The sequence below is a fragment of the Coenobita brevimanus genome, chromosome 57, assembly GCF_032717465.1.
Source record: "Coenobita brevimanus isolate Jiangsu-jjx chromosome 57, ASM3271746v2, whole genome shotgun sequence".
Taxonomy (NCBI): Eukaryota; Metazoa; Arthropoda; class Malacostraca; order Decapoda; family Coenobitidae; genus Coenobita; species Coenobita brevimanus.
The window spans coordinates 28,042,856-28,065,114 of NC_137010.1; the positions used below are offsets into that span (position 1 = coordinate 28,042,856).

At 42.4% G+C, this 22,259-nt stretch overlaps 1 protein-coding gene across 1 annotated transcript in view; it reads right to left on the reverse strand.

The window, feature by feature from the left end:
• LOC145402123 (E3 ubiquitin-protein ligase RNF123-like) overlaps positions 1-22,259 on the reverse strand; it is a 168,422-nt gene that overhangs the window by 140,977 nt on the left and 5,186 nt on the right. The window contains exons 2-4 of the mRNA XM_080274240.1: positions 19,464-19,548; positions 8,947-9,040; positions 5,443-5,599 (exon numbers count right to left, since the gene is read on the reverse strand). Coding sequence (XP_080130366.1) covers positions 5,443-5,599; positions 8,947-9,040; positions 19,464-19,548 — 336 coding nt within the window. The remainder of the gene's footprint in view (positions 1-5,442; positions 5,600-8,946; positions 9,041-19,463; positions 19,549-22,259) is intronic.

The window sequence follows — 22,259 nt, forward strand, 5'->3', positions numbered from 1 at the left end:
TGTTCCAAGAAATAGAAGAGAATAACCCTTAACCCCTCCCATGCTCATTGCCTCATATGAGGCGATATGCAGGCCACCCCTGGCCAAACTGATTGCCTCATATGAGGTGATAAGTCTCGGTGCCATACTTTCAAGCACGAGGAAGTGCCTGTAGTTTCCATGGGAACGTTGAGTCTCCCTCTACACCATCAGAGGTGTTGTCAAACTCTGCCATACCACAGTTGCCAAATACTGTACTGCATATTTAGTAATTCAGCTATGCAGGCCACCCCTGGCCACACTGATTGCCTCACATGAGGCAATGGGTCTCCGCGCCATAATTTCAAGCACGAGGATGTGTCACTGGTTTCCATGGGAACGCTAAGTCTCCCTCTACACCATCAGAGCTGTTGCAAAACCCTGCCATACTGCAGTTGCCAAATACCACATATTTAGTAATTCAGTTCTTGTTTGTAGCCCAGCAATGGCAGATTCATTACCATCTACCTCCCATGGTGCTGGCGGCTTATCACCACCCTCACACCCACCCAAGAGGCATAAATTACAAAAAAAATGCAAGTGATGAAGAGTTCAAGCTCAAAAACACTTGATATGATGAGAAAAAATCAACTTAATATATAGCTGAAAAGTCTGAAAAATGGCTCAGGAAAGGTAATTGGGTTGATAAGAATTAGCACGACGAGGGTTAAATCATCTCCACCCTTACCTCATTTCTCACACACACACACACACACACACACACACACACACACACACACACACACACACACACACAAAGAACCAAGTACATTCCTGATGAGGAACAGAAAGCATTTGAATAGGAAAAGCACTGACAACACACTAAAAAAAATATATAACACAAGGTCTAATATTCCACCCATATTCTTGCAGTCCTGCCCTTCCACCAGCTTTGACAGAAAATCTTTACAAGATTTATATGGTACATAGTACTGTATGGGAGGCTGTAATATATGACAAGTATTATGTAAGTCAATTATCAACCAAACAGAAAACACATCAGACTTTGTATGTTTACATGGTGAATGTAGGGAAGGCTGAAATTTAAAAAAAAAAATTATAATAATGCTAATAATCATGAAACACTATGATAATGTACATAGCTACTAGTATGAATGACTGCAAAACAGAACAAGTAAAGCTGGTCATCATTATATGTCAGGGATGTTTACCAAAATATCACACCTAATTCCATACATTTGGTGCTGTTGATATTGACAAACCCATGTCTGTCTGATAAAACAGACCCATCAACCAATGGCAAACAACCATCCCTACAGGCCATCTCATGCAGTGAAACAATATTCCCTTGTGGTAGACAATGCCTCACCACAACAAGGTGTGGGGGAGAGCGTGAAGGTTTGATCCCTCGTTCGTTTAGTTTCATTTTGCTTAACGGCTCCAATATGCTTGCATGCATTGACCTTGGTCATCTAATGGAGCCTCTCCATGCAGCTTGATCTCTGGTAGCCTCCCTCCCTATTCAGTCAATCATCCCTGAGGTCAAACTATGACCTCATCCCAGGTCTTTTTCTGCCTAATGTAACCCTACCCTCAACATTCACAACTCTCACCCTGCACACCCAGTTGTCATCATCTGCCCTGTCCACAAGCCCAAACCATCCCAATCTACCTCTCTTTATCACATCACAAATACATTCAAGTCCCACCCTTCCTCTCAACTCCTCATTCACAATCCTAACCCCTCCATGCCTCTCATTCATGGATGTTACACATCCATCTTAACATTATCATTTCTGTTCATTGTGCTTATGAATATCCTCTTCCTTTAATGCCCATGTCTCATTACTAAACAGCATTACACTTCTAATACATACTGCATACAAGGAACCCATGGCATGGAGGGAGAACCTTCTCAGTGTCATGAAGGGCAACAGCTCCCTGAACTTCTTCCAGCCACTTCTTATCGTAGCCACAGAACTAGCTCCAACCCTACATCCAGCATTTAACATGTCCCCCAAATAACAAAACTCCTCCACACACTCAAGAAACTCTCCAGTAAGATCAATCCTTTCCCACCCCTCAGTCTCTACATTCTCTTCTCTATATACCACACAAATGAAATCACATTATTTTGCAGCCTACCTCTAATACCACTACATCTCTTAGGCACCTCCTTATCACAAACAGTGCACAAGATGTAGTTACTTCCTACGCCCTTGTGGCAAACTGCACATGGCCACACTCCCTCTGCTTTGACACTGCTGCCATCAGTTGTATACAGTATTTCACTTTGTTTTTTCTGTATATACTCTCAAACCCTTGTATCCCATTCCACTAGTTGAATTTTTCCTCCACCTCCCTCATCTTGTCAATGATCACCACCAAGTTGTCGGCATATTTATCTCCCATGGTAGTCAAAAGACATCAGCAGATCATTTCTCCCATGGGAGTCCAGTTCTGAAGTCAAGTGAGAGAGCTTCAAGCATCATGATACACAAAGGCTTACAACTGACCTCTGATGCACACCAACAATCACAGAAAACTCATCACTCAAACTTCCGTTCACTTGAGCCTGGGTGTGAGCACTCACATACATAGCCATAACCACTCTAACTAGACACTCCTCAATCCCCAGCTTTCTCATCGTCCACTTCAGCAACTCCCTAGAAACTCAGTCAAAGGTTTGCTCCAAACCAACAAAAACATAGTACAGCTCCCTCTTTACCTATGTATTCTTCCTGAAGTTGTCGTACAGTGAATATTGCATCAGTGGTCCCTATGCCTGGCATAACCTAAACTGCATCTCACCATTATTCACTCTTTCCCTTACCATACATTCCAGAACTCTGTTCATTAACTTAATCATCTAATCAAAAAGTTTCATGTCTCTATAATTTCCTCTTTCTAAGGCATCCAGAACTCTGTTCATTAACTTAATTATCTAATCAAAAAGTTTCATGTCTCTATAATTTCCTCTTTCTAAGGCATCACTCTCCCCCTACACATCTACAATCACACTCTCCAGCCAGTTATCCAGAACAACACACTCATATGTACCGTAATCAAATTTATCAAGTCAGTAACTAAGTCTGCTCCTATATCTCCTGAAGCCTTCAACATCTCAGCAGTCAACCCAGATACACCCACCACCTTCCTCAACTGAATCTTGCCAATTGCCCTGCTCACAGTAGCTGCATCAGTCAAAGGTCATGGGCCAAACACTGGATCCACTGACTTCACACCATCCCTGTTCCAGTCAAACTCCTCATTCAGCAACCAGTTAAATGCTCTCTCTCTCTAAGCACCTGTAATATCCTCACTGCCCAACATTACCTTTCGTACATCATTCTTCACACACTGCTCGCCTATGATAGAAAACAAGAATGTTCTTTTAAAATGATTGTTAAGAAGTAGGACTGGCAAAAGTGCACAGACAAGAGATGAAAAAAGTATAAAAGCAAGAGCATTCCACCAGCTACAAATTCATGTTTGCAGCTCAGGTGTGGAATGTAGTAATGGGTATAGGTCTCCAAATCTGCAAAGGGCAAAAGTGCTGAGATAAGAGGTGATAAAAGCACAGAAATGATTGAACATTCAGGATGGGAGGAGATTTGGAGACCTATACTCATTATTACATTCCACACTTTAGGCACAAACTTGTAGCTGAAGGAATGTAGTAATGGGTATAGGTCTCCAAATCTCCTCCCATCCTGACTGCTCTCTTGTTTCTGTGCTTTCTTTACCTCTTATCTCATCATTTTTGCCCTTTGCAGATTTTGAGACCTATACCCATTACTACATTCCACACCAGAGCCACAAACATGCATTTGTAGCTGGCGGAATACTTTTGTTTCTGTGCTTTTTTCATCCCTTATCTATGCACTTTTGCCACTCCTGCTTCTTAACAATCATTTTAGAAGAAAATGTTTGTTTTCTAGTTTATGATCTTTTTGTGGAAGTATAATTAAGCATAAAGCAAGGGTTAGATTTGGACTGTTACATGCAGAGCATACTGAAATACTAAAACAGTGGTGCCTTCCTGTGAAAAGAAGTGTTTTGGTACATTCTTTAACTGCAGGCGAGCTGTAGCTAACCAATCTTGCACAAAATGGCTTACTTATGGGTGACCACGATGTGGTTTTCAGGCCGTAACTCGCAAACCGTAACCTGAATACTTTTCCAAATGTGAAAATAAACATCTACACTTGACATGAAACATTTTGTTGTATAGTGCGCTCATGTTCAACTTTTTGTTTTGGAGCTATTACTGATAGAAGAAGAGAGAAAGAAAGAACAAAATTGATATTTTCGAGGTTTGATTTTGCGACTCCTATGAAGGTTAGCATGACTTTGCAAGTGGTTCTGCACTTGAATAGCAATGGTCTTTAAGTTTATAAGCTTAGAACTATGGGTTTTGTAACCGTCTTCACACAAATGTTCCTATACCTTATAGGACAGGACACCATTTTGAACCCACGCCATTCCTACTTACAAAGCACTACAGCACTCCATGATATCCCTGTTCTCTTTCTTGTTTTGCCACCTTAAATACCAAATTCTTCCTTTCAGCACTAGAGTATTAAGGCTATCCAGTAAAGTCTCAGACACTCAGATTTTGCCCTGTATACCTTCTTTCTGGCTCTAAGCTTGGCAGCCAACTACAGTAATTCCATGATCATCCAGACGCCCTGAATTTACACATGCCTTTGGCTCTATTACGTTGGATAATCGAGGGATTACTGTATTCTTCTCTGTTACCATTCCTTTTCCATTCCCCCCAAAGTATTCTTTTCTCATTAACGTCTCCTTCACCACATCCCACCACCATGTTACCTTTTGTGTTGGTTAGCTACTATTACCCCCAGACTCATACGTAATCAGCCTACTCGCTCTTTTCCTCCAAAATGTGTTGCACACAATCGTGTTCATTGCCCCTCTCCACCATGTTAACAAGGATGCCACAGTTGGTTCCACATTACTCTGTTATTTGATTTTATGGTTTCCATCCGACACTATAATGGTTTCCTGGGTTACAGGAAACCACTGGGCTTGTTACTCAGTGAACAGCCACCTGAAGTGGAAAGAAGAGTACTAAAATGCAACAGGAAGGATGGAAAAAACACACAGAGAAGAGAGCAGGTACAGAAATTGAAAGGTAAAGGCAAAGGAAGTACGCAGAACTACATCAAATGAGTCAATAATGGTTTCCACTACCTACCAACACATCTGGTGCTGTGGACTGGGGAACCATGAAATCTGCTTAATAAATATTAATAAAACTGTCAGTAATAATATATCAGTAATTTGTTGAAAAAAGGGAGTGACAGAGAGAGAGAAAAAAAAAATAAGAGAGAACTTGCCATAAAGATTGTCAGCTATTAACCACACAGTAAACAAATCATCAGTTCCTTTCACAACACTCTCAACTCCTTGTTCTCCGCAAACATTCTGGATGCAGACCTTTAAAGACACAGGTGTTAGCACGTATGGTGGAGAAGCTGCCCTGTGAGAAGATGCTGAGGCGATCTACATTGAAAGAGAAGTTACCCACATCGCCCTGCCCACTGAACTGCACCACCGCTGGTCCCAGCCGTCCTTCATCCTTCCACTGGTCCTTCTGAGGAGAAGAGTTGGATCTTTCAGCAGATAAAAGCCACTGTCATGATCATGATCATCATCATAATGTCATTTACTATCATTATCATCCTAGCTATATTTTATATCATTATCTAAACAGTAATTATTGCGCTCCAATCGGATTGAGCCGGTGAAGGTTTATATCCAAGGGGTGGTTGGGGTTGATTGCTCATGTAATGCCACTCAGGGATGAGTGAGGCTGGTCACTCTCATCTTAAATGTTGGGACCAACTGCCTAGCCCTGGGCTCCTACGCTCCTCATGGGGCAATGTAGGACTGGATGATAGATAGCTAGACAGAACATCAGCATCATCATCATCATCCAATCCTACATTGCAGAAATAGGAAGGAGGGCAGTCACAGAAAAAGAATGATAAAGGCTAAGGAAGAAGTAGGCAGCACTACATCAAGTGAGTGGATAATGATCGCCACCACCTACCTCCATCAAGAAAATAAACATAAAAATAATATGAAGGAATTAGCATTTCACAGAGGATACTAAAAAAATTAAATATGTACCATAAACTTTCGAAGTCAGGAATATAATCCGTTTTCGAACGAAACCTATTCACTATTTCTTTGTCTTGTATCAAACATAAATTTACTGGAAGCAAATGACACCAAACACAGAGTACAATAGTTCGTGAAGTACAGTGCGTAAAGTCTAGTTATATCCCAAATCATTATACAACTAATAAAAGTAGGTATCATTATAGCTGTCCTTGGGGTGGCAAAATACTCAGGGGAACAGCCAGTCACTCGGTGGGAAAGTAAATGTACCACCAGTCAGCTGATGTCATCTCGCACTGTAAAGTGTCAAAACCTGATAAAATTTCTTTAATGTCTTTTATTACCCAGTTACATACAGTATATTGCAGTACCAGTAAGCCTATTTGTAATTTAAAATGCATGGTAGCTTATAATTATGAAGGCCATATAATTAACCCGCTCCGTCCCGTCGACGTATGGGTACGCTGCAACGATTGGCATTTGCCAGTCCCGGCGACGTACTAGTACGTCGTGCAATTGCAAGGTCCCTAATTTGCACAATTTTCAATTTTCGCGCGTGATTTTTCATATGTATACACGGGACACCTTCCTCTATTCCTCTACAAGATGCCAAGCAGGGACAATGCCTTACACCGTATAACCTCCCCCCTCCCCCCCTCACGCCATTGTCTCAGCAATGGACCTGTTACCAGTGACCTGGCTGGTAAAGATATTCAGGGCCAGAGTGATTCCCCAATCGATGACAATGTGGAGGACAATGTTTACATAGCATTAGAAGAAGAAACAGCCAGAAATAATGATCAGGTAATGTGGCAAAAAAAGGTCAGGTATGGTGATTAGTTAGTGAGTGAAACAATGCTTATAATGCCTTTATTACTGCTTGAAAACCAATATACTCTCATACTACATATACATTCGTACCAAGTAAATAAATAAATACCGTTTATGAGTGGATAAAATAGTTACCCTCCCATAGAACTCGTTTTCTTTGGTGCCAGCATGTTAGAAAACCCAGTCAGGTAAGGAGGAACTCCTACCTGGATTGGGTATTTTAAACCTCAGGTGAGCGATTTCTCTATGAATTTTCGATGTTTCTCACCAAAAGCGAAGGTTTTAGCCAAAAAAAAAAAATTTCGAAAATACCTCAGGACTGGGGGATGTCGGAGGTGCGGAAAACCTCGGGACGTGACGGGTTAATGGCTACCTAAATGATAGGGTGCGGAAGTACCAACAGTGAGTATGAACAATACCGGGCTACAGTGATACACCCCTGCTCATCATGGGGAGGGGAGGGGGAGAGAGAGAGAGAGAGAGAGAGAGAGAGCAGCAGGGTGGTGAGTAGGGTGGTGAGTAGGGAGGGTAAGTTGCCTGTTTAATTTCACAATACAGTGCTTACAAAGATATAATAAGAGCAGCAGAAAAATCTACATTTGAAAACCGTCATCACTATGGCTGTTCCTTTTACCTACTCATGGACTCCCTAATATATATATGAGTTTTACGAGTTAAACCAAACCATATGTGCTCCCTACGTGTCAAGTAGGTTGGTGGAGGGTTAGTGCCCCTCCCTGTAAAACAAATAACTCAGAGTCAAATGGCCACCCCATACGGGATTATGGCATCTGGCGATAGATAGATAGACGAGTTATACATTGATTTGGGATATATATTGTCGTACAAACTTTAGTTCATTGAAAATTGTACCTTATGTTTGGTGTCATTTGTCTGTATCTACATTAGGTTTTGTATAATCAAAGAAATAGTGAAAAGGCTTCATTCAAAAGTGAGCATGCATCCTTGACTTTGACCATTTGTGGCATCTATTTTACATTTTTAATATCCTCTCTAACGTGATAATGTCTTGAAATAAGTTGCATTGTTATGATCCTAATAAATAACATTACCGTAGAGAAAATCTGGTCCGTTTATGAACTGTCAACTCATTAAATACAAATAAATGGGCAGCTGCATGAACATTTTGTATGGACAAATCAGCTGTTTTCAGACACAGAAAGTGGGCATGGCTTCTAGACCTTAGTAGCATAAAGTCAGTATAGTGCTGTGATCAGAATGTTGTCATGCAATGACTTCTTTCTTTCTATGCTCACCTCCCTAATCCTTGTCCCTCCCCTCAATGTAACTACAACCTTCCTCCTCAGCTGCAATTTTTCTCACACTTCATCCTCTAAACAGCCACTTTTGCTCATCACATTACCTAAATATTGAAGACAAGCACTTTTATCATATCTTGACCTTTTAGCCTCACTCTGCACTCCATAACTTCACAAACTCTCAAAACCTTTGCTACATTCCCTTTCAATTATCATTTTTTACACACAATTCCAAAGTCATTCACCAGTTCTTGGACTCCAACTTGTCTTCACTTAGTAAAACAGTACTAGCAGCAAAGAACAATATACAGTACACAATTTCCAAACACTAACTTGTTTCACCAGGGACACTCCAACATCCACTGCCCACCTTGAAGGTACTGTACCATATTTCTTTTATAGCACCCATTACAGTCAGTCCTTATATACATTTTTTTTTTTTTAACATCCCTCTTAGCATTAAGTCCACAGTGAGTTACAAAAAGGTTGTCTACTATAAGTCCACTGTTATTTATAAAGCTGATACTTTGTTACATATATCTGACATAACAGGAACTTGCTTTACAGCTTACACACTGTATAAATCTGAAGAGTAAATTCATTATGCATTGCTAGCCTAAATGAGTTATGGTAATCAGTGAATTCTGAAAATACTGGCAGCACCCATAAGTGATAAGCCATGAAAGAGGAGTGAATTGCAACTCACCGGGGAATGGCCATAGTGAGCCTTATGGTAGTCCAGGATGTCACGGATCAATTTCGGCACACCATTGTGATAGGAGAGGTCACGACTCAGCCCACTGGGGGAGAGGAGAGGAAGATAAATTGAACTGTTACTGCTCTAGCTTATCATCATCATCAATATCATTATCATCTTGACTCCCTCCAATATAAAGATTGGGTGAGGTTGGATTGACAAAATGAGGAAAGAAAAATCATCCCAGAACTGTGTGTGTCAGAAAAGAGGTTGTAGTTCAACTCTCTAATTCTCTCTAGGAAAACCTGCCTAATGTGGACTGACTAACCATTCCAGCCTATACCTGCTTAAACTTTCTGAGCTGGGGTCCTTAACTGAGGATATGAGACAGGTCTGTTAGGGGTGTAAGATTGCTATCCTCAAATGTGGCCCATCTTTTGTGAGCAAAATGTAATGTGAGGCTATTATCTTTTATAACCATTGTGATGCAATCAACCACAACCATGAATTTAGAGTTCTGAGAGCTAATCTGAATATAACGTGCTACTATAATGGGCTATAAATGCACTTATATCATTAAGTTTAAAGCAAGTATGTTCTGTTTTCTCAATCACTTGATGCAGTGCTGCTCTTGGTTGTCTGCCCTTTCCTCTCCTCCTTCCGTCTTTCTTTCCATCCTCTTCTGTCTTTCTTTACTTCATTCTTTCCTCATCCTTCTGCCTATAGGTGACTTTACACTCCCTCTTCTGTCTTTCCTTCCTTCATTCTTTCCTCTTCCTTCTGCCTATGGGTGACTCTACACTGAGTGACAAGCTAAATGGTTTCCTGTACACCAGGAAACCATTTACTATGCAGGGTGGTAACCATATAACCAAATTATGGTGCCTGATGGTTTAAGGGGTAATTATAGTCCTCCAGTCAGACTGGGCCAGTGAAGGTTTATATCCACAGGGTGGTTGGAATTTATTGCTCACATAATGCCACTCAGGGATGAGTGAGGCTGGTCACTCTCATCTTAAATGTCAGGACCAACTTGCCTAGCCCAGGGCTCCTATGCTCCTCATGGGGCAATGTAGGATTGGATGATGGATGGATGGACAGATGGATAGATATTTTGTTTTCCGGCATATATGTTGAGCAAGGGACAGCAGGCACCCATAGATGAGTACAAAATACCCTTGTTGGTAGTAAGGGTGAAGCTACTGCAGAAGTGGCGCTCACACACACATACAAGTAGTCGACAAGAGCTATAGCAAAAACATTCCCTCTACTTCTGGAGTGTGGTGTGGGTAGATCTACAACTAGGAGTGTTGTTGTGTGCCAGAGTGAGATCTCGTGTTCTTACATATGTAATCTTGGTAAGATCACGTCAATTTTCTCATTGTTTATGTGAGCTTCCAATGATATATTCATCATTTCATCACATTGTGCCCTCAGAGAAACACAATATTTTTCATGTATTACTTTGCTGTTTATGATTACTATTAATCAATTTATTTATCTATTTTTTTCTAGAGTTGTCTTCAACATGTCAAGAAAACAAGAGTAGAATGCTGCAATGACTATATTCAACATAGCTTCACGTGTGTTATGAAGAAGGATGGTACAAAACGTTCACAGTATACAGTATCCTGTGCAATATCAGGTTCTTGAACACAAATTTGAAGCCATCAATGAACATTTCCAGAACAAACACAGAAGGAGGCCGTAGCACGGGCCGAACAGGGTAGTACTCCCGAGGGGAATGGGAAAGCTGGAGCTCCTGTTTCACTAGCTATCTAACCATCCCCCTTTGCTGACCTTTTCAGTGTGACAGTAACATGGAGAGTAGACCAGCATACTCTCCCAAACATTTCCTCTAACTATCTATGTACTACACAACATGCACTTTACATTTCGCACAACGTATCCCACTACGTTACAGGGGTTGGCGCCAGCAAGGGCATGCGGCCAGAAAACTTTGCCCCCGCTACCTAGTGGCGGACTTCTCGGGGGAGGCGTGGCAGGGGTTCCGCCAGCATAGATCGTGGGTCCAGGGCGAGATGGGGCTCGGGCCTGTGCTAAAGGGTAGAGGGCATTGCGGTTCCCAGGCTGCCGCTTCCGCCCAATAGAGAGGGGCCCAAACCTGAGAGTAGCGCCCCAGGAGACTGCCCTATCAGTGGGTGTATAATGGAGGGATAGTTGCAGTGCCAAGACGCGCTTGGAGGGTGTCCCTGCAGCTGTCCTGGCAGGCCCGAGGCCACTACCACAGCCACTGGTAAGCTGGTGGGCTAGGCGTCCCAGATCCATTGCCTGGACCTGGGACTGTGCAGTGAGTGGGACCTGTGCTGTGTCTGTCCCCCTTTATTAATACTGAAGATGACAAAACAAAATAAGTTTCAAAGCAAGCCTGAGGACAGTAAATCACCCATGGGGATGAGGGTGAGTTCATGGAATGTGGGAAGTTTGAGGGGAAGAACGGGGGAAGTCGATGAGGGATTCAGTAGGAGGTGGGTGGATGTGGCGTGTTTGCAGGAAGTCCGGTACAGGGGTGGATCAGCCAGAAAGATTGTTGGGAAGGACTGTTACTATAAGTTGTTCTGGCAGGGGAGGACAGACGGATATGGAGGTGTTGGTGTGATGGTTGCGGAGAAATGGGTGGAATATGTTATGAATGTTTTGAGAGTAAGCGATAGGATATTGGTAGTGAAAATTCTGTTGGGAAGAAAGATAGCTGCGATTATATCGGCACATGCTCCACAGGCAGGATTGGATGAATCAGAGAAAGATAGCTTTTGGGATGATTTAATACGTGTAGTGGGTGGTATGCGGGATGATGAGATAGTGATTTTGGGAGGGGACTTAAATGGTCATGTAGGTGAAGCAGCACATGGTTATGAAGGAGTGCATGGGGGATGTACATATGGTCTAAGGAATGCAGAAGGGGAAAGGATACTCGAGTTTGGGGAGGCAACGGCCATGATTGTGTGCAACACATATTTTAGGAAAAGAGACAGTAGGTTAATTACGTATGAGTCTGGGGGAAATATCAGTCAGATAGATTATTTTCTGGTTAGGGGGGTCGATAGGAGGTTAGTGAGGGATGTTAAAGTTATAGGAAGTGAGGATTGTGTGCAGCAGCACAAACTATTGATTTGTGATATGGTGCTTAAAGAACAAGTGATGAAAAAGAGGACTTATGTACCTAGGAGGAAAATATGGAAGCTGAAAAACCAAGTAGTAAGGGATGCCTTCTATAGCGAGTTGAGGAGAGTGGTGGCTCAACAGGGAGCTGTAGACAGAGGCATTAATGAACAGTACAGAGCCCTCAAGAACAATTTCTTGAGAGTTAATGATGTAACATGCAGTTGGACAAGAGGACCACCAAGACATAAAGTAACTTGGTGGTGGGATGAGGGTGTAGAAGCTGCAGTTAAGGAGAAAAGAAGGCTTTTCCGAGAATGGAAGAAGGGTGGTACCAAAGAGGAATATTTGGCTGCCAAGCGTAGGGCTAGAAGAGAGGTATACAGGGCAAAGTCTGAGTCACAGAGACAATTACTTGATAACCTAAATCATGGGGAAAGGAAAAATATATTTAGGGTGGCAGGTCAGGTGAAGAGGGATAATCGGGATATTATAGGTGAGCAGTGTGTGAAGAATGATGAAGGAACGGTAGTGGTGAACAGTGAGGATATTAAAGATGCATGGAGAGAGCATTATAACCGGTTGTTGAATGAGGAGTTTGACTGGGACAGAGAAGGTTTGGAGCCAGCAGATCCAGTGTCTGGCCATTGGCCTTTGATTGATACTGCTACTGTGAGTGAGGCAATAGGCAGGATGAGGGTGGGGAAGGCAGCAGGTGTGTCTGGGTTGACTGCCAAAATGTTGAAGGCCTCAGGTGATATAGGGGTGAGTTTAGTCACTGACCTGATAAATAAGATTATTTATGAGCGTGTTGTCCCAGATGACTGGCTGAAGAGTGTAATTGTAAATGTGTATAAAGGGAAGGGTGATGCCCTGGAAAGAGGAAATTATAGAGGTATAAAGCTTTTAGATCAGATAATGAAGGTAATGGAGAGAGTTTTAGAAGGTATGATTAGAGGAAGAGTAAATATTGATGAGATGCAGTTTGGGTTTATGCCAGGTAGGGGGACCACTGATGCCATATTCATTGTTCGACAGCTTCAGGAAAAATATATTGGTAGGAGAAGGGATCTTTATTTTGTTTTTGTTGATTTGGAAAAGGCCTTTGACAGAGTCCCTAGAGAGGTGGTGAAGTGGGCAATGAGAAAGCTTGGCTTGGAGGAGTGGCTGGTTAGGGTGATTATGGCCATGTATGTGGGTGCTCACACCCAGGTGAGAGTGAATGGAGATTTGTGTGATGAGTTTTCCGTGAATGTTGGTGTGCATCAGGGGTCAGTCTTGAGTCCCATGTTGTTTATCATGGTACTTGAAGCCCTTTCACGTGACTTTAGAAACGGACTCCCGCGGGAGTTGTTGTATGCTGATGATTTGGTGTTGATTGCAGAGAACGAAAGGGAGGCGGAGGAAAGGTTTAGGAAGTGGAGAGATGGTATGGGGCAAAAGGGTTTAAGGGTAAATGCAGATAAAACAAAAGTGATGATATCTAGGGTTGGTGGCGGTACTGTCAAAGATGAGGGAGAGTGGCTATGTGCAGTTTGCCACAAGGGCGTGGGAAGTAATTCCATCTTGTGCGGTGTGTGTGATAAATGGGTGCATAAGAGATGTAGTGGTATCAGAGGTAGACTGCGAGATAATGCTGATTTTATGTGTATGGCGTGCCGGGGTGAGCTGGTGGAGATTGTCAGACATGAAAGGATTGAACTTGCTGGTGAATCTCTTGAGTGTGTGGAAGAGTTTTGTTATTTGGGAGACATGTTGTGTGCTGGAGGTGGGGCTGGTGCTAGCTCTGTGGCTAGGGTGAGAAGTGGTTGGAAGAAGTTCAGGGAGCTCTTGCCTCTCCTGACATCGAGAGGGCTCTCCTACATGCTAAGGGGTCTTTGTGTGCAGTATGTGTTAGGAGTGTAATGCTGTATGGTAGTGAGACCTGGGCAGTGAAGGAGGAAGATATTCGCCGGCTCAGACGTACAAAAATGACAATGATTAGGTGGATGTGCAGTACGTCCCTGCGTCCAAGGCCTGGAGAGGCTGGGTTTACGATGGAAGAGTTGAGAGGTAGGAAGGGACTGAAGTGTATTGGTGTTGTGATGAGGAGAGGTAGATTGAGGTGGTTTGGACATGTGGAGAGGATGGGGGATGATAATTGGGTGAGGAAGGTGAGAAGTGTTAATATTGGGGGTGGGGTTATGAGGGGTAGACCAAGAAAGACATGGGATGAGATCATTAAGTGTGACCTTAGGGTTAAGGGACTGAACAGGGAGGCTGCAATGGATTGTGCAGCGTGGAGGGCCGCCGTTGGGTGACTGGGGCCGACACATGCAAGCATGTTGGAGCCTTTAAAAATGAAACAAAACACAGCAGTGGGGATGCAGGGAACAACATCACAACATTAAAGGTCAAACAAGCCAGGTCTGACTGTGCCAGCACATTGCCGACATATGAATTATCACCAACACAGAAGCCTTTGCTACTTGCTTCTTATCAAGCTGCATACCAGATTGCTATGTCAATGAAAGACCATATAACTGATGAGGATCTGATCAGGCCATGTGCCTTTGAAATGGCAAAGATTGTTCTTGGCATGGAGGCAAAGGAAAAAACTACAAGTGCCTCTGTCAAATAATATGATCCATTACCAAATCATCAACATAAGTCAAGATATTCTAGAGGAGGCTGTCGCTGATATTAAGGTTAATCCAGTAAAGATCAACCTACATGTGGATGAATCAACAGATTTGTTAATAGCTGTCTGCGACTGTTGTTGGTCCACTATGTATATGGACAAAGAACTGGAAGAAAATGTTCTCATCTGTCAGTCACTGAAGACAACTGCACAAGCTACAGATGTGGTGAATATGATAAAGGAATCATTCAGAAAATATCAACTTCATCTCAGCATTACTGATTCAATATGTACTGATAGAGTACCAGCCAAGCTGGGCAAACATTCAGGGATCACTGCATTAATGACAACAGAATTTCCTGATATGAAGATCATCCACTGTTTTCTCCACTGCAATGAGCCTGCAGCATAATCACTGCCTCCAAACCTGAGGAAGATTTTGGATGTTTGCACGAAAGTCGTGAGTATGATTCATGGCTGTGCTCTGAATCATAAACTGTTTCAATTGTTTTGCGAGGAAGTGGGTCATGAATACACTGTGCTCTTTTATCATACAGAAATGAGGCGGATGTCACAGTGTTGTGTTCCGTCTTGTATGTATGAACTGCGAGCTGAAATGCAGCAGTTTCTCGGTGGACAGGGACAAGACCTAGCTGAATATTTTGATGCCCCTGAGTTTGTTCAAGTGCTTGCGCATTTGGCTGATTTATTCACAACACTCAATGAGCTCCACTGTTCTCTGCAGGGAAGGGGATTCATTATTGCAACTGCATGTTAGAATCTGGCTGCATTAAAAGAAAAGCTTGCTTTATGGATCAGACATGTAAGGAAGGGAGATTTGGTAAATTTTCCATCTCTTTGGAAGAGGCATGGTAGATACCTCCCTACAATGTTACACTGTTTCAAATATTGTTGAATATCTGCAGATGCTGCAAACTTCATTCAGTTGCTACTTTTCATGAGGAGAGCTGCAAGCCTGTAGTAACTGGATTAGGCACCCTTTCCAGATGAATCTGTAAGATACTGATGATGACAGTGACATCCAAGAAGAGCTCATCGATTTGAAAGGCAACCATGGAATCCAAATAGAGTTTACTGATAGCCATCTAGAGCACTTTTGGGCTTCTCACCTAGAAGCATATCCTGTACTAGCAAGAAAGGGTCTTGCTCTGCTGGTGCCTTTTACGACCCTTTATCTTCTGAGAAACTGGATTCCTGTATCTACTTCATATCAAAACTAAGTGCAGAAATCGGCTGGATGCTCAGAACAACATACGAATAGCGCTCAGCACTAAGATGCAAAGGTTCAATCCCATAATAGTGAATAAACAACAGCAACAAAGTCACTGAGTTTGCATGGCAAGCATTATCTCTCAAAACACACCATGCAATGAATAAATGAATGAATCATTGTTTGCACTGAATCATTCGTTGCCAATTACTGTATGTAAAATTGTACATTAATAAGAATAATATCCATGATGGATCTGTTATTGGATATCCATGAGAATAGTATTGTTCTTTCATGAAATTGAGGTAGCGGTGTGGCAACTGTCTGATGCTTTGAAATGGATGCAAACAGGAAAAAAGGTTAAAAACCACTGTATTAGAATACAGATGCAGTCTAGCTCACCCAGGTGTTTACGATTAGATATCAGCCTCTGAAAATCACACACCTGCAACATTATACTGTAAACTATATTGAGGATTAGTATTCATAAACATAACTAATGTTCACATGCCACACAATATACGTAGACATAGTCATGGAAGCAAACACACGCATGCATGCATGCACGTATGCACACATGCCCTGGGATGTCGATACTAAATTATTTTGATGGAAGGTATATAATGTGTGGAGGAGGGATGGAGAGGGCAAGTTTGGGACAGGAGTAATGCTTTCAACTCATCCGGATTTAAAAGCAAAAAGGACAGAACTTGAAAACACCATGACAGAAATTTTGGGGATGGATACTGGATACAGAAGTCCACTATGAATAAAACAGACATACTGTACTGGCATTCTATATGTCCCCTCAAACTAGGGCATGGAGAAAAGATTATGAACAGCTGATAAGAGAATCCACGGGACACATAAAGATGTCAATCTAATGAAGGAATAGGATAATAATAATGAGGGATTTTAATTGTAAAGAAGTTGACTTGGAAAATATGGATGCTGGGAGCAATGAGGAATCGTAGGGCAATAACCTGATGGAAATGGTGATGTAAAATATGTTAAATCAATTATTTAAAGAAAATACAGTACAAGAACTAGAGGAGACGTCGAGCCATCAAGACTGGACCTGGTTTTCACGAAGGACCCAAACAGATAAAAGTAATCATCATGTTACTGGGATGGAAGTGGTGGGAAAAAGGGAAGGTGAGAGAGATGAAAAACAGAAAAAATAGACATAATTATGGAAATGCTGATTCTGCTTCTGTAAGGAACTATTTCCAAAATGTGGACTGGAGTGAAAGGGACGCAGACAAAAATATTGATAAGATATATGAGTTTCTGATAGAAGCGTACAAAACAAGAATGAATAAATGTCTCAAAATTCTCTACAGCAATGGAAAAGAAGAAAGCATGATTCAATAGTAGCTGTAGAAAGGCACTTGAGGCATGAAACAGAGCATGGAATAAAGTGAGAAGGTATAGTGAAAGGGTGTGGGAGGAATACAAGTTAGAAATGAATACGTAAAGATAGGAGAGAGAAAGTATGGAAGCAGGAAAAAGATATTGTACTTAAATATAAAAAAAGAACCTAAGCTATTTTATTGGTCTGTACTCATAAAGGGTAAAATGAAACTTACAGACGGTATAGCCTGATGAAGAGATGGAGAAGAAACATGAATGTGAAGGTGATTTGTGCGAAATAATGAACAACAAGGTGCAGTTTATGTACTGGAAGAGGAATTTAATGAACCTGAAATGGAAACCAGGATGACAAGAATGGTGGAAATTGCAGTTGAAAAGAATGAGGTGCTGCAGATGATGAGGGACTTGGATGTGAGGAAAGCAATGGGACCAGATAATGTGGCTGGATGGATCTCGAAAGAATGTGCTGATCAACTAGTGTGACCTGTTTATGTCATCATAAAGAGCTCTCTGGAAAGTGCGCGGGTACCTAAAGACTGGAAAAGAGCAAATATTGTGCCAACCTTCAAGGGATGAGATAGGGAAGATCCATTCAACTACAGACCTGTATCACTTACAAGTGTTGTTTGTAAATTTTGTGAGAAAATTATCAGAAAAAGATGCATTAGGTATTTAGAAGACAATTAAGTGATAACACAAAACCAAATTCAGTTTTAGAGAAGGAAGATCTTGTGTTACCAATCTACTAAGTTAGGGTGATAGAGGTCATACAAAAGAGAGAGGGGTGGGCAGATTGTGTCTCCCTAGACCTCAGGAAAGCATTTGACGGGGTGCCCTATAAAGACTGCTGTGGAAGTAGAAGACCTTTGGAGGTGTACATGGGAAACTATTAAAGTGGATGGAAGATTATCTAACAGGAAGGCAGATGAGAACAGTCATAAGAAACATGGTTTCACAATGGAAAGATGTGACTAGTGGAGTGCCTCACAGCTCTGTCTTGGCTCCAATAATGTTTCTGATATATATAAATTATTTGCTGGAAGGTTTAAATAGTTACATGAGTATGCTCATGGATAATGCTAAAATCATGAAACATAGTAAATGTATCGCTAGTTGTAAAGAGCTGCAAGAGGATTTGAACAAACTCCACAACTAAAGCCACACTTGGAAAATGGAGTTCAGTGCTGAAAAGTGTCATGCGTTACAAATGGGACTGAGTGATAAAAGACCAAACTGGATACAGTAATCCCTCTATAACCCGGACAGCCACTATCCGGACGCTGTGATCTGGCTGTTCCAAACCATTACTCGTATATTTTTCCATTTCACCCAGACAAAATGCTTGCATCCGGGTATAAATTATGGTCACTGCAGGGTATAGCCTTGTAGTGGTGACTGGTTGTCTGTGGCTGACAGGTCTGCTTGACCATGGTTATTGCTTGGCTGTGGTTTATTGGTTGCCTGACCAGACAGAGTAGTGTTAAACAACAGGAACAAGTGTTGTAGTGGCCTTTTACACCAGCTTTCAAAGTTAGGTTAGGTACGAAGGTGGGCCAGGGGAGAAGTACATTATCCGGCCATGCCTTTGGGTCTATTACAATGGATAATCAAGGGATTACTGTATATAAAATGGGCAGTGAGATTTTTAGCAAAAGAAAAGAAGAGAAGGACTTGGGACTGATTATACAAGATGACCTGTCACCAGAAAAGCATTTAACAGAATCATTGGAGACACATATGAATTACCGGTACTGATCAACATGAGAGTGGCTTTTAATTATACAGACGAGGAAATGCTGAAGGAGTTGATAGTGTCCATGATAAGACCAAGACAAGAATATCCAGCTGTGATATGGTCAGCTCATCTGAAAATGCATACTGATAAACTGGAGAAGGTACAACGGATCGGATGGCTACGAGGATTATACTGTACCATGCTTAATTTCTATTATAATCTTATGGATCCCCAGACATTAAAGCAAATGGACGTTGTGCAGAATGACGTTATGCGGTGCATGACTGTACACACAAACACACACACACACACACACACACACACACACACACACACACACACACACACACACAGTATGTGAACAGTTCTATTGTGAATAAGCAAATCAAAGAGCAGGATTATTAGTGGGAAAAAAAAAAAAAAAAAAAATGTGGTGCACTCACTCAAGACGCCCTTCCAGCCGCGAGCCTCTGTAATTCCTGATGTCCTTCTCAAACAGGTGCCTTGCTATGCTCTCCAGGAGGACTTCTGAGGATGAAAAGAAACATTAAGTATCTGTGTAAGGACAGCTAGTACCAGGCACTGCAAAATAAAAAAAATGTAAAATAAATAAATAATAATCAGAATCATATCAACCCCTATCATCAGCCATCCTCACACTAATCATCATTTGCATCATCATATCGTATTGTTTATAAAGGCTCCAACACCCTTGCATGCATCAGCCTTAGTCACCTAATGGTGGCTCTCCAAGCTGCTCGATCTCTGGTAGCCTCCCTGTTCAGCCTCTTATCCCTGAGGTCAGGCTTGATGACTTTGTCCAATGTCTTCTTTAGTCTGCCTCACACAACCCTACCCTTGATGTTCACACTTCTCACTTCCTGCACCCAACTGTCATCCTACATCCACTTACCATGCCCAAACCATCTCAATCTACCCCTCCTCATCACAACAACATACAGTACTCCAGTCCCATCCTTCCTCTCCACTCTTCAGTCATAATCCTAGCCTGCCCAGGGTTTCAATTCAAGGACGTACTACACAGCCACTTAATTATTGTTATTTCTGAATGTTTGAACCTATGAATATGTTCTTCCTCTTCTGCCCAGGTCTCACTACCATACAACATTACACTCCTAACACATTCCGCACACAAAGATCCCTTAGCACGGGGGGGGGAGAGCCCTCTCAGTGTCAGGAGAGGAAACAGGTCCCTGACCTTCGTCCAATGACTCCTTACCTTGGTCACAGAGCTAGCTCCAGCCCTAGCTCCGCACATAACATCCCCCAAATAACCCACACACTCTTATCTCTAGCAAGATCAATCCTTTCACACTTCGCAACCCTCCAGCAAGATCAATCCTTTCACACTTCGCAACCCTCCAACAAGATCAATCCTTTCACAATTCGCAGTTCTCCTACATAATCAATAATTTCGTGCATGACAATCTCTACAAGTTCTCCCCAACATAATGCACAGCTGAAGTCGGCATTATTTCACAGCCTACCTGTAATACCACTATATTTCTTATGCACCCACTTATCACACACACCATACAAGAAGGCATTTTCCAACACCCTTGTGGCAACTGCTCATGGCCAAACTCCCTCTGCTTTGACAGTACAGAACTGCCACCAGACCTAGATATCATCATTTTTGTTTTAACTGCAGTTACTCCCAAACCCTTGTGCCCTATTCCATCTCACCACTTCCTAAATCATTCCTCTACCTCCTTTTCATTCTCTGCAATCAGCATCAAGTCATCACCATATAACATCTGCCATGGGTGTCCATTTCTAAAGTTATGTGGGAGCTCAAGCATGATGACAAACAATAGGGGGCTGAAGACAGACCCCTGATGTATGCCAACATTCATGGAAAACTCATCACTCAAATCTCCAATCACTCTTACCTGGGTGCAAGTATTCACATATACACTGCTAGGGTAAGTTGTGGTTGGAGGAAGTTCAAGGAGCTGTTGCCTCTCCTAACACTGAGAGGGCTCTCCCTCAGTGCTAAGGGATCCTTGAATGAAACATCTGTTAGAAGTGTAATGCTGTGTGGCAGTGTGATCAGGGAATTAAAGGAAGAGGATATTTGCATGCTCAAACGTATAGAAATGACAACAATTAGATGAATGTGTAGTACATCCTTGAATGCAAGGCATGGGGAGGCTGAGATTGCAACTGAAGAATTGAGAGGAAGGATGTGACTTGAATGTATTGGTGTTGTCAATAGGAGGGACAGACTGAGATGGGTTGGGCACGTTGAATGGAAAGTAGATGAATATTGGGTGTGTAAGGTGTGAAGCGTAAACGTCAAGGCAGGATTGTGAGAAGCAGACCAAAAAAGACCTGGGGTGAGGTCATAGAGTGTGACCTCAGAGAAAAGGTACTGAGTTGGGAGGCTGCCAGAGATTGAACTGTGTGGACAGCTGCCATTAGGTGACTAATGCTGACACACACTACCATGTTCCACCCTTGGGGGCACCCATCATCCACTCACTCAATGTAGGGATGCCTTATGGCCTCTATACTCAGTGACAAGCCAAATGGTATCCTGTACCCAGGAAACCATTTACTATGCTGGGTGGTAACCATTTAACCAGGGGTTTTGGCCGGGTTAAGTGTCCTCCAGATTCCCCAATCTAAAGTCACTTAATCATGGCAAACATTTCGGAGAGCCTCAGAAGGCCCAATGACTGATGCCCACCCAGGGCTCCTACCACATGGGCAGATTCGCATGGCCATGTGGAATGTGAGAGGTGTTAATGAGGAGAGCATGAGGGTGGAAGTGGTGAATGTGTTCAAGAGCACGAGATATGCTGTGATGGCATTTTGTAAAACAAAGATGGAAGGGTGTGGAGTGGGTGGGTGGGTGTGAAATGTGTAAGACTGGACATGCATGGGCGAGGAAGATACAAGGAAGGAGCTGCTTTGTTGATGAAAGAGGTGTGGCAGAATGGAATGAGAGATTACACATGTGTCAGCTCGAGATTTACAGTATGTCAAGTTTGACAAGGTGAAAGTGGCAGTGATTGTAGTACAGTATATGCACCGTGTACTGACAGGAGTGAGAAAGACGGGTTTTGGGATGAGCTGGATGAAGCAGTGGGAGAAATGCCCAGGAGTTATAAAGTGACCGTAATGGGTGATATGAATGGAAGAGTAGGCACTGGTCCTGAGGATAACATAATGGAATGGAATGGAGTACCAGGAGAAAATGATAATGGGAAGCA